Raw genomic sequence first — 13646 nt, forward strand, 5'->3', positions numbered from 1 at the left:
CAGCCGTGCTGTATAATTTGATGTCATTCCACATGATAGTGAGTTTTTATTACCAGAGCTCCAGGTCAGAAGGGGTGAACAGCGGAAGGACTGAGACACATTGGCAAAACTGTGTGTGTGGCTAGGGCTGTGGGACGTAAGTGAGCACTGCTGCAATACGACTGAAGCGCCTTGGCAAAGATCTGCGGGAAGGCCTCTGTCTTGCATGTCTGTAGTTATGGTAATGCTTCCTTCACCACTGCGAGCATTACTCAGGGAGTAAAGTCTGTGATCTGGTTTGGGCTCTCTCCTTCCATCTCTGTGGGCCCAAGATTCTGGATCCTGGTTTAGAAAAATGTATTGGGGGAAAGTGAAACTCTTCTGAAGTTGCTAAGTGTTTTGCACTTGACCATGTAGGGCTGGGATTTCACTCGCTGGTTTCCTGAAGTGATGTTCTCTAGCTTCATCTTTTGTGCTCTCATATTTCACATCTGGATCAACACATCTCAGAAAATAATGCTGAGATATTACTTTGATGCTCCCTGGCTGGTCTCCTGCATCAATCTGATGTTGCCTTTAATACTGGCTTTTGTGTTGAGCTTTAACATAGCAGAGAAACTTCCTGGTGTTTGAGATATGATAGATCAGTGCATTTATTAGTACACACACTCCTCTCCATGTTTTCATGAGGCTGCCTAGGTAAGTTGACCGCAGGGGACAAGCACTGCCAAGGCCAGGACTAAGCCTCTGGGAAAAGACTTTACACAGTATATCTAATAAAGGCAGAGGTGTGAAGAGATGCTCCTTGCCAGTCTGACCCCTTTCATGGAGCACACTAGTTAGCATCTGGAGCCCTGGGTGTCCTCCAACTTGGATTTGTTGAGCCAAGGGTCTCTTCTGCGGTGAGCAATCTCCTACAGAGCATCCTACAGAGAGGAGACATCATCTCTACAAAGAAGAGCTTGGTGTTACGGTGTGTGACTTGGCTGTCAAAGAGGAAAGGATTAAAATCAAACCTAGGTGGTAGGGCAGACAGTCTGTTATTCGACCTGTGTTGCCAGAAGTGCTCCATGATCTGAAGACTAGCAGAGGGTGAGGTGGTTTGGCCATTACCTTCAGTCCCTTAACATGGTCCTTGCTCACTTGCAGTGTCAGAATACCATCTGTAGCTCTGGTCCTCCTTTACTGTTATTCTCTTGCTTCTAGAAACAAAGCTTTGCCAGGGAAAAGGAAGTATTCCTACTGAATTATATGCAGATGGTGCTTTGAGAGGAGGTATGGTTAAGTTAGTTACTGGTTCATCATCTGCACCCATCCTTGGTAAAGGTGTCCTTTTCAAAGTAGTGTGTGTGGTCATGCACAAACATCAGAGCAATTAGGCTAGGTCAGAACAAAACCCCAGTCTAGCCTGGTATTCTGGCTCAGACGATGATTGTGTGTGATGGTAGTGTGATACTAGTGAAGGGTAGAAGAGCATAGCAAGGATCTAGAACACTTCCTTTGAATACTCAGAGTTTGCAACTATTTGCTGAAACCAGATTTGTTTAGCAAGTCCCAGTGGATTTCTTTTCTATGTGTTTATACTGATCATAAGAAAGGATGGGTTAGTGTCTGTTCAGCAGTGGATGGATGTGGTGGAGTGGAATATCCAGTCTGTACTAGGGTGATAAATGGAATATTGCTTAGTGTGTTGGCTGCTCAAAGAGAGTAATATCTGAGATTAGCCACAGAGGTGGTCTTGTCTCCAGCCTATAGGGAGCTGGTTAGTTAAGGTGCTCAGCACAGTTATGCAGGAAGGATTTTGGTGATACACCATAGAAAATAATGGTCTGAAGTAGGGAGGTAAAGAGAAAGTTAGTGATAGAAACTTCAATGTTATAGTATGATATTAATTGATGGCAGAAGTTAGTGGTTACATGGATGGGCCTCTCCTGTCTGGAAACCCATGTTTCTGGTAGGAGTTCCCAGGAACTCCTGCTCTGAAAAGTCCCAGGATGACATAATCTGCTAGTATTATTACTATGTAATAGTAATAATCTATGTATTATTACTATAGATGACACCATCTGCTTCTCCATCCTAGACCTACCAGAAGCATATCAATATAATGAAGCTTTTTAGTTTCTTTCCTTTCTGGAAAGTTAGGGCATGGTTCACTGTCCCGGTGAGACTTTAACTTCTACTTCTGTGTGAAAGATGGATAAATGAAGTGAATAACAACAACTGACGCAGAGTATCTCCCAAAGTCTAAACCATCTCAGCAGAAACTTTGATCTCTGAACCAAACCAACCAGGAAATCAGGGAAGGCTTGAATAAAAACTGGAAAATTTCAAATTCTACTTAGTCAGGGACCTGCATTAAAAGCTCTTAATGGGTACACTACAAACTCTAAATGCAAAGAGGTTCCTCTCTGGGTTTGAATTTTGAGTCCTGGGCTATCTGCTGCTTTTGTGAAGCAGCTGCAGTCTGGTTAGCTTTCCTCCCTGCCTCTCTTCACTTCTGAGCTGTTCTCTGTTGAAGATGGAAATGAGACAGAATGCTCCAAGTCCCTTTGTGTAGGGTTTACGGCACAATTTTGCAGGCAGCATGCGATGCCGGCATGAATCACAGCTCCCTTTAAGATACTGCTGGCTCTTCCATCTGACTCAGAACAGGCTGCAGATATTTGTTTTTAATCTAAGCAATAGCCAATTTACTCCAGAGATGAGTATTTGCTGACTGTTGCTGCTGTTCTTATGCTCAGAATTGCAAACCTCTTGGAAAACGAGGCCAGCTCATGCATGTGTGTACAAACCTGGTTTCAAATCTGGCTTGGATTCTCTCTTCCAGCTCAGCAAGTGACTGACAAGTTCACTTTAGCATAGCTTCCTCCCGAGACAAGCTGTGGGCTGTGCCGAAGTGCCGTGAGGCATTCACTGCGTGTTCATTCGCACACCGGAGGCAGATTCTGCAGCACCCTGGAGACAGGGGTGAGATGAGGACAGTAGCAGCCATGATTCAGAGCTGCTTTGCATTTTGGTCTTGCTTATAGATAATACTGAAAAATTTTATTTGCAGTGAACGAAGATGCAAATCAGATCCCACTTCAATAATGCCCTTGTGTTATTGAAGTTATTTGAAGGAAAGTACTAAACCAGTACAGCTTCTGTTCAGTTCAAATTCAGGAATGGTTGAGGTTGTTGCAGTTCAGTCCATAATAGTTCATTAAAGGGATTCATAGTGAAAAATACACCATTTAAATACAGAAAGGTCCATGTGATGGTCGTAACACCTGGTATCAGCCAGAGAAATACTTTTGCTCATCTCTCCTTTATCTCTGGTGGGGCCTCCTCATCATTTGTGTTTCCAGAGCTGTCCTGCAGACCGGCTTTTGGCTCCTTCTGTCGGGCAGGGTGGGTTTTGGGGGCTGTGGCTCTGTGCTGGGAACACGAGCGGTGCAGGCAGATGGGGGACAGGGAGGACTTGTGTTCTAACAGTGCTGTGCACATATGAGGTGAACAGGTCTCCGTGCATTATTCTAACATGGTAATCAAGGAGAGGTTTGGTTTTCCCTGCTTGTTTGCTTATTTGTTGTTTGGATCCAACATAAACTTTAACATGGAGAAGGAAAAAGCTATAGCTGAAAGTGGCTTTCCGTTTAACTTTCTTGTTTGAAATACAAAGCTTGATGCAGACCAGCCTCTGCAGATAGCCCTGACTTTGATAACTGGCAAGAGCATTTCTAATTTAAAATGTCTCCCTTCTCTTTCTATTAGTTACTCCTCTAAGCAAAGCAGCTGGCTTGACCTGGGCATGTTGTGCTTATATTGTTGCTGTGAGACAATAGCTCAGCCTGAGGAAAGAAGACAACCTACTTACCATATCCTCTGGGAGTTGTTACAGTGGGACTCTGTAGAAAGCAGTGGTTCTCTGAAGCTTACTGAGACTACCTGAGAGTCTGAGGATTTAACCCATGAGATTTGGGAGATCAAAGAACTGAACTATGTGTCCATGGGAGACAGGCTTTGGTCTCCTCAGCAGATGTGGCTGGTGTCATATGGGCTCCTGTATGCAGCCTCCACCTCTGTATCTTCTTCCCCAGTCAGAGCAGGGATATTCCTGCTGCAGAGGACAGGGCAACAGAGATCTGTGGAGAAGGGCAGCAGAAGGCAAGGTCACATCATGTCCCTAAATACCAGGCATGGTGTTCAACAGGGGGTTCACTGCTAATGCGCTGGCAGAGGTTGAGAGCTACCTGACCTACCTCCAGTCCAGTGCTCTGATGTATCCTAAAAACAAGAGTTTGCATAATTCAAGTGAAGAGGTAAGTGGAGGTTATACAAGGTCTGAAGAGAGTAGTGGGCAGAGTCCAGCTGGGGTCAGGTGGTTTGCTGCCTTCCTGCAGTAATACGTCATTTGTGATACCAAAACTCACCAAGAACAAGAAGCATTACAGCATTTTCTGGAGGGAAAGGGGACTGCTGTACTGCCAGAGGCAAGCATTTTGGGGGACATGGTTTAAGGTATCAAGACTGGCCATACATTAAGTCAGGCTCGGGACTGCACTTTTCACATCAAAGCTACTGTGTTTTTCCACAGTAGAAAGCATAGAAAGCATTTCTAGGTGATCTACAGAGCTACTGCAGTCATCAAAAATACATAAGCAAGCAGTGTGAGGAAAGTAGATGGAGCATGCCAGACCTCTGGTTACCTGACAGCAGAGGGGTTCTCACTCATACTGTGGCAGCTCAGTGACACTAGACACCAGGGAAGGTGCAGCTTATTCTGGCTCCACCAGAAGCAGCTACCAGACCCAAAAGAATTTTAGCTGAATGAATCTGTCATGTCATTGTATGGGGACAAATGAACAACACTCACTTTTCTTGCAGTGCTTGATTAAAATAAGAATTCAGTTGCTCTGAGTTACTACAGATGCATCTTCACTGCACAGTAGCTGTAAGTGAACTGTAAATATACCAGGCATGGGCAGTTTCCACTCATTGCCTGAAAACATCATTTCTGTAGCAGCACAGCTCTGCAGCTAACCTAATAAATACTGGTGCTGAGCAGGGCTAATTATCTTCAATGCAGCACTGCCCTGGCATGGCTGTACGGTTTCCTACTCCAGAATTAGCTTAGTTGGGACTTGTTAGGGTGTCTGCACTGTCCTTCATGGTATGGTGGAAACAGTGAGCAGCGCTTGGTGGAGGAGCGTCGTTTGCATGCACTGGACTGCAGTATTCCTCTGATCTAAATGTACCGGGGAAGTGCTGGACTCCAGAGCAATGAAGTCACTTAACAGCTCCTCTTGAAAACTTGCCTTTGACTTGGGTGAAGTTGTGGTCACCTTGGACCTAATTTTGGAGCAGCAAGCCCTTGTCCCTTCTGGAAATGACGTTTGATAATATATGGTGCCTCTAAGCAAAACGTTGACTAGTATGCCCGGAGCTTCTTTTTTTCTGTAAAGCAGTTACCAGTGTCATATAGATAACTACTAAATGGTGCTCCTCTGACCTATGGGAGGAATGGATCTCTGTCTCCAAGATCTCATTGCCTAAAAACAACTTAATAAAAAGTAGATGTTGGGAGGTGATGTAAAATGGTGTGCAGAAAATATTTGGGGATTCTTTAACTCAAGATTTTGAAGATCAGATAAGACAAGTGAATTGGTAAAACTGTCTCAGTGTCAGCTATTTAAGTGAGAAGACAGACAAATAATCACATGTCCTGTAGCAGCTGGATTTATGCAAGTTCAGGTCCAGTTATATCAGGGAATACGGGGAAATGCCTTACGTGGAAAGTACTAGATGAGCATTTTTTGGAGACCTAATCCCAGTCAGCTGTACAAACACAGTGCCCACTTCTGTTGGTCTGTAAGGAGTCTCAATTTGTTTGTCTCAAGATAATTTCAAAATCACTCTTGTCCTTAAGAGAAGCTACTCTGAGGACAGGAGATGGGGGAGGTATCCTAGACCAAGATAGTGTGTTTCTTTTCTGCTAATGCTTCCAAATGTGGCTTTTCTTTTACTGTAGTACTGGATAAATGAATACACCTCCACCTTGGGGATTGGTGTCTTCCACTCTGGCATCGAGATCTACGGCAGAGGTATGAAGTATTTCCTTTTCACTACCTGCAGAACATGGGGACAACTGTATGGCTAGTCTGATATGGAAAAGCACCTCAAACTTTTAGCTTTTGGCAAGGAATGTTTTGAGGAGTGAAAAACTCAGCCGGTTCTCTTTTTAGAGTCCATTGTGGAGTCCAGCAGGAACTCGTGCAGTTCTGTCATGAACCATGTAGCCCTTCTTATTTTCAGCATGTAACTGCAGCCTCTATAGCTTGTGCAGGTATGTAGCAGGATGGCTGATAGGAGGGACCAAGCGATGTTGGAAATATGTTCTGCAGTGAAGGAGGGGGAGAGAGAAGGGGAGACGTGGGGAAGGGGGAAGAGAGAGGTGGATCAGCAGTTGTCTTGCAAGCTGCATATGCATGTCTGTGCTAATTCTGTGTCAGAGTAAATCCATTTTGCAGTAATTCTTTATGAACGTCTATGGTCTAGAAATCTTGGAATCTGGATTTCCAGATCTTGGAAACTGTTCTTTTGAAACAGCAGAGTTACAAGGAAAAGAAAATGTCTTGTAAGACTCTTGAAATGGTCTGGATGGGATTGAAGCTGATTAGAGCACCCATTGCAAAAGGAGCAGTCAGGGGATCTGGGAAAACAGTTGTAGTACAGTGAAGGACAGACTAGCATCACAGACTTTCCGTTTCCTTCTTCAGCGTTAAATGGGAATGACTTGGGATAGCTCACTCATGGTATTTTTAGCCAGTGCCATGCAGTAGATTAAACCCCCTGGGGTACCATGTTCCATCTCGAGCACAGAAGTTTTCACAGGCTGTGTGGGATGGCATGCCTGACACCATGAGGTCTACAGGCTGTGTTTCACAGGCCATGCAAGATGGCCTGTATGACATGGAGGGACCTCCTGGCTCAACTCGCATGCTGAGGCAGCAGAGCACAATCAGCTTGGCTTTCTGCAAAGAATTCCCGGTCGCTGCCTGTAAATCCCTCTGGAAGAAGACCTGATTTCTCCCTACTCCAGAAAAGACTTCTTCCAGCTCAGTACCACCAGCGACAGTCTCCTGTAGTGTTTGTAGATGTCTCCACCACAGAACTTTCCACTGAGAGGAAGCCACCTGGATGGGCACAGAGACAGACTCGGAGAGTTTTCCTGGCGCTGTGGGAAAGCAGTAGTGCTAGCATGGAGGGAGGCTGTGAGGGTATCCTTGGGCTGATAGGTAACCAGACAGAGAAAATGGCTTTCAGAGTCTGACTGAAACCGATGGTGGCAATAGCTTGGCCCCTGGTGCTGATGCTGAGCTGTGCAGACAGCTGCCATAGACTTTTTTCTGACATCGCGTTCATTCAATTACTCACAATCTGTTTCTTTCCTTGTCAGAGTTTGCCTATGGAGGGCATCCCTACCCTTTCAGTGGGATTTTCGAGATCACACCTGGCAGTGCGGTAGAACTTGGCGAGACCTTTAAATTCAAGTAAGGGCCCTTTTCTACCTCTTCCCCTCTACCCCCGGTAGCCATTGGTATAGGGGGAGCAGGGAAGTCCTTTCCTCTGGGTCACCCTTTCCCTCTCCTCATAAGCGCCCTCACTGCATCCTGTACATGATCCTGGTTCAAAGGCAGCCCTGCAGGGATTTTGGAGGTGGATAAAAGATCGTGTACACCAAACAGGGAACAGTGCTGAACTGTGTTTGGCAGGGTTTAAAAGCATACTTACAAATGAATGCAGTTCTCTTTTCCCATTTTCTTTGTTTTCTGTGCTCCTAGTTTCACCTGTCAGCAAGAATGGGAGTAACTGTGTGTTACACAGAGCCAGTGCACAGGGGAAAAAACAAAACCTAGTCTTTTTATGAGTATCACCTATTTCTGGATACTGCACAGAGTACCAGAAGTCATCATCTCGTGTGTTTATTGCTACTCCGTCACAAGGGACAGGCCAGCTGCTAGGGCAGTCTGAGCGGATGTTGCATTAACGTGTTGTTCAAGGTGCTCAGACTGTGGGGCTGTGGGTCAAGGAACTGCCCGTGGCAAGTGGGGCTTGACCTTCCCAGACTGCCAGTTTATGTTGAGGGTTGTTGGAGACTTTTAGAACCATGAGCACTATTGAGTGAATATTGGGAGAAGCAATAGGTTTCTGCATGAAGTTCTTGGTCTGCTCTTTCCTGGTCCACCCCACGGAAACCTTCTCCATCATGAGAAAATCATCTCCTCTGTCCTACTGGAAGTTTCTATTGAGGGGCGATGGGCAGAGTGGGAGCAGACCCCCAAAGCTGAGACTTCCCTGGTGGTGAGCAGGAAGCTCTTGGGGCTGTTGCCTGTGCTGTAACCTGGATATAACCTTTATGGATAAGCTGGGGATATTACTGTGCCATTTTGTTAGTGAGAGTCTCTGATAGCCCCAGACATACATGTCCATGTTTTAAGCCTGTCCTTCTTGCCAATGTCTGATCATTTCCTTTTCCCTGGGTACGTAACACTGTCTTCACTGTATCCTTCCATGTTTCCTGTTGTGTGTGTTGTTTTTAACTAGAGAATCCATTGCCTTGGGCACTACAGACTTTACAGAAGAGGACGTGGATAAGATTATGGAAGAGCTGGGCAAGGAGTACAAAGGCAACGCGTACCACCTGATGCACAAGAACTGTAATCACTTCTCTGCTGCTCTGGCTGAGGTGGGCACAGCTATTTTTTTTTTTTTTTTTCTTTTTTTCCTGCTTCAGATCGGTGGTAGTGCTTACAGAAAGGGAACTGGGGTCAGCACAGCCTGCCAGGCCAGACCCCGTAGCCAAACCTCCTGAATCTGCCCTTAATATTTTTGTAAGCCCTTTGCTGTTGAAAGGGATGGGATCAGGAGGTGGAGATGCAGCAGGTTTATCATGAGTTTGGTCTAAACTATGTGAGAAATTAGGAGTGCCTGCATTTTGGTTCACTGAATAGGCGCTGAGCAGGAATTGGAAGGACAGACCTGGCTAGCATGCAAATGTGCATCATTTTAACAACAAGCACAAATAACCCTACATGATCTGCAAAGGGATAAAAATGGCTTATCGGTGTTCTGCAAACAAAAATTTGCAGTATTCAGGAAGTGGGTGTCCCTTTTCCTTATTTAACGTGCACCATCCAAAACCCATTTTAAAAAAGTATTGATTTTCTCATAGACATCTTTGGTGCTTATTCATTTTCATGTTCACAGAAACACACTGAATTATAACAGAGCTGTTATTTTTCTTCAGAGAGAACTGAATCGCAGAGAAGCACAAATTTATCCCAATTATCTGCTAATTTGGGATAACTGATTTTCGATTCCCGAAGATCTGAATTTTTTTTGGGGGGAAGCTGCCTTTTTCCTCACCCTCCAGATTAGATGTTTAAAGTGTGTTTCAATTAAGGTGTGAGTATTCAGCATTTGTGTAAATCTGAATTCAGGATCTTGACCCAGTGCCAGAAAAAGACATGAAAAGCACAAAATGGAAGTGACCTTCCATAAAAACTGTTTCTGTGCTTTCCATGGGTGTTTCTGGCAAACACGAGGTGAGAATATGATTCTTGACAATAGATTTCAACTGCTTTAACAGTGAAACTTTCATTTCTCTTGCGGAGTCCCCATCCTCATTCATTACACAACTCTCGCCTTTCTTCATCATATGGGGCAAGAGTCCTATGCCAATAACCTCTTTTGCCACAAGTGTCCATTCATCCCCAAACAGGCCCGTCACGGATCCCGAGTGAGATGAGATTATGTAGAAAAAATACTGTATGATTTTGTAAGAAAATCCCTAGTGAATCTGAGAACCAGCAATTTATTTACAAGGGACCTGCTTAGGCTGTTAGGAAAACCAGTTCTCTATCGGTTTCATCCTTGCTAATTATAGAAAAAGAAAATGACTGAGTCCTTTCTGTAAATGTCAGCAAATAAAAATAAACAGGAAGGAATTGTGTTGGTACAAACAGAGAATGAAGTTTCAAGCAGTACAGTGATCAAATCAATGTTAGCTACACTACTATTTTAGAGTCAAAGAATCAAATTGCTACAACAGAAAATGGGAACTTTAAAAACGATGAAGGAAACCCAGGAGAAATTTGTGTGATTATTAGTGAAAGCTAAAAAATCCCCTTTACCTGCAGCAGTGAAATAAGGTCATCGCTTACTACATATTTTGATATGTAAAATTTCTGTCTCATGTCCAAGCCATAAGCTCAAAGCCATTCTTCCCTGATTCTGCTGCTACGTATCAGTGGACCCCTCACTGCCCCTTCCTCGTCCAACCTTCCAAACACAAGTCAAGTAAGAGATCTTAATAAAAGACTACTAGCATATTTTAAATTTTGCTTTAAATTGCGCCTTCAGTGAACATCTTTACAGGAGTGGAATTTAGGGTTAAGTTTTCCTGCAAGAGCTTTCTTGGTGGATTCTGTGTGCTCATTCACTGCCCCATATCCTGTCCAGATAATAAACCAAAAGCCTAAATGGCTAGTTCTGACACTTCTGCTCCCAGAAGCAGAATTTACTCAGGATTTGGGTCGGTTTAAATAAACCCTTCATAGGCAAGCAGGATTTTTTGTTGCTGTTACTCTTCACATATGCCTGTGTTTATCGCCCCTCTGTAAAGTATTACAAATGCAAAACCAGAGGAGGTGCACTTCAGGCCCCGAAGCAGAAGGCCCTGGATGGTCTCTAGCATCAAGATACAGAAAATGGGAGCTGAAATTCTTAAAGAAATAGCTGGTGTTAAGACAGTAAGCAAAAGTCCTAGCCACTCAACATGCCTCAGTCAGTAACATGAGAAATACATGTGGCTGCCTTATGACAGATGTCTCCATCCTTTCTGGTAAACAGAGTAATTTGGCAATCACTGGGTTTTGGAGCTGGGTGAGAAGTAGCACAGCGTATCCTGGAATACTTCTGACCTCTTGGAGGAACGACTGCTTGAAATCTGTTGAGACAGAACCTGCTTGAACTGAAAGCAATGAAAGTTTCTATTCTCATTTCCCATCACCTGAATGCTTGCTTAACTTTATAGCCTTGGTGCTTTTTTTTTTTTTCTTGCTCTAGTTCCTGTTAAAACAAAACCCATCACATTAGAAAGCACCAGACCCTACCATATAGAGCTATAAGGTACAGCCTTATAGTGCACAGAACGTGTTGACTGCATGATGAGTGGCTCTCATGATTGTGTAGATATGTGTCACCATAGAGGGCAGAAAACAGAACTGATATTTGTGCCCTAAAACTAATTCTGAGACGAGTCTGTTTAGTGTCTGTATTGCCCTTTCCTTCAGACTTTTCATCTGTGAAACAGCAATAATAACAATTAGCATCTATTTATGCATAGCTATGTTATGTGGCAGTTAAAGACAGGAAACTGGAAAAAGTATTCAAAGACTTAGAAGAAAAGATGTAGAAGTTTTGTTCAACAGAATAAAATTGCTCACTGGAACTGGGATTTAACTGCAGCCACACAACAGGCAGCCAAGGATTTTGAGTATAAATTCTTGGTTCCTCTGTTGCTGTAGCCCAACTGAAAGGTGATGCTATCGGTACAGCAATGCCCTTTCACCACAGAAGGGAGTGGGGGTGGAGGCTAATTTTTAGCGTGAAAGAGGGAACGACCAGCTCTGCTCCCTACAGCCCTTTAGGCCTTTCTGCCCAGGGGCATAAGCAGTGTGGTGAGCTCAGGAGGTGGTTGTTCTGAGCCTCCTGACTAATGCCAGGCAAGTCACATCCCTGCTCTGTGCCTAAGTATCTCCCCTTGTATGCGGGGTTCTTTCCTGCCTTTAAAAAGGGCTCTGAAATGTTGATGACAGCTCTCTTATCTGCCAAGGTTAATTACCTGGTTTATAGCTTGTATTGTTCTGTATCAGCACGCAAAACCAGAGCTAGAGCTTTATAGCCATGTGGTGATGTATGAGTTAATGTGTGTTTACACAAATCTGTCTGGCAGGCCTTGATATTTGCCTGTACGGCCATGTGCCAGGTAGCTGTGTTTGGCCACCTTGATTTCTTCATCTGGCTGTGGGCTTGCTAATTAGTATCCATACAGATGTTGCCCTGGTGGCTGGGCCATGGGTTGGGAAGATACCATCTGGTCACACGGACCAAGGGCAGATGTAGCCACATGTCCTGCTGGCTGAGGTCACGATTCTGCAGAGGGAATGGGAAGGAGGTATAAGGCTGGCTCTCCCTCCCAGATCAGCTTTCTCAGGATCACACCGTGAGACAACGGCCGCATGTCCAATTGCCAGGACCTGTAAGTCAGATTCCCTGTCCTCAGAAGGACTGCTGAAGCCACAGGAGCCAGTCTTTACTTTCAAAGTTTTTGTTTTCTTGTCCTTTATCAGTGTTTTCTCAGCAAACAGAACACCCATCCAGAAATCTTTCATCTATATCTGTTTATGAATGATTTTTCTGTCAAATTTATGTTTAATACAGTGATGCCTCAGGTCCCACCATGATAACTGGTAACTGTTATCTTTAACAGTTATAAAATTTGTGGTCTAAGTAGGCAATGCAGACTGACTGCTAATGGTTAGGGGCATGTCCAGACCTCTGTTCATGACTATGCCATTTGGCCATGCATCTTGAAAAATCCCTGGACTGCAGCAACTCAGATAAGCACAGCACAGGCAGATAAGCTCTACTTAACCACTGGGCATGCCTTTGACCTGCTATCTACCTCTGAAAAAACTCATTTTGCAGCGCCGTTGCAGCCTAATTGCGTGCTGCTGTGGCATTGAGCCTCTCCCTACAGTGCTATGCATCTCTTCTGAGTCTTCTGATCTTCCTGCTCACATTCACTTGTAAGCTGCAAGGGGCTTTGTTACTCCCTCATTGGCACTTAGCTCTGAATTTTCCTTACTCCCTACTGCAGACTGCCAAGCATATTCATACTTGCTCAAGACTTAGATCTCTTCCTGCTTTGCCAGTTCCCTATGGACTTCTAATGAGCAGCCACTGGATCAAAGAGGCATGGTTGGGTCTATTCACAAAGCAGCTCCTGTGGAAAGAAAACAGAGAATGCTCCAGTTTCAGCAGCAACAGTTCAGACTTCATCTTCTCCAATGCTATTTCACGGCAGCTTTCCTAGTGAGCGATTCAGTGGATATGCTGCATGATCAGGAGTCTCTTCCTGCGGATTTCCTGAGAAATTCTTCTTCATCGGGGAACTTTGGGGTATTTAAGAAGAGAGGAACTACCAGAGAGCATAAGTCTCTGCCTAGTAAGTGCCACACACCATCTTAATTAGTTTTGAAAGAAGTTCTGATATAAAGCAGGGCAGAATTTCCTAGTGGATAGTCATGGGAGAGAAATCGAATGCACCCCCTGTGCGTTTGCCCAGTTTCAATTTAAGGTCGCTGGTACACACGCCACTTAATACCCCTTTGTGGTCTCCCTTTACCTTCACCATCTATGTCAGTGTGGGAAGGTGAGGGAAGCTTGATCTAAGCAGTGAAAATCTAGAGTGCCTGGGGCAACCCTAACTCCTGCAACATGGTCCCATTGTACCTATATTTATAAACCACTTAAGCAAATTGTTCGGGGGTTAAAATGAAGAGGTTCGTCAAACTGGGATTAGCAATTTGCCTACAAGAAGCTTGTTCATTTCATGT

The 13646-nt window shown here is 44.4% G+C and overlaps 1 protein-coding gene across 1 annotated transcript in view; it reads left to right on the forward strand.

Annotated features, from left to right (window-relative positions):
* Positions 1 to 13646, forward strand: part of LOC143163434 (deubiquitinase DESI2-like) — a 59524-nt gene that overhangs the window by 30443 nt on the left and 15435 nt on the right. The window contains exons 2-4 of the mRNA XM_076344784.1: positions 5993 to 6065; positions 7421 to 7514; positions 8569 to 8710. Coding sequence (XP_076200899.1) covers positions 5993 to 6065; positions 7421 to 7514; positions 8569 to 8710 — 309 coding nt within the window. The remainder of the gene's footprint in view (positions 1 to 5992; positions 6066 to 7420; positions 7515 to 8568; positions 8711 to 13646) is intronic.

The sequence above is a fragment of the Aptenodytes patagonicus genome, chromosome 7, assembly GCF_965638725.1.
Source record: "Aptenodytes patagonicus chromosome 7, bAptPat1.pri.cur, whole genome shotgun sequence".
In the NCBI taxonomy this organism is placed as follows: domain Eukaryota; kingdom Metazoa; phylum Chordata; class Aves; order Sphenisciformes; family Spheniscidae; genus Aptenodytes; species Aptenodytes patagonicus.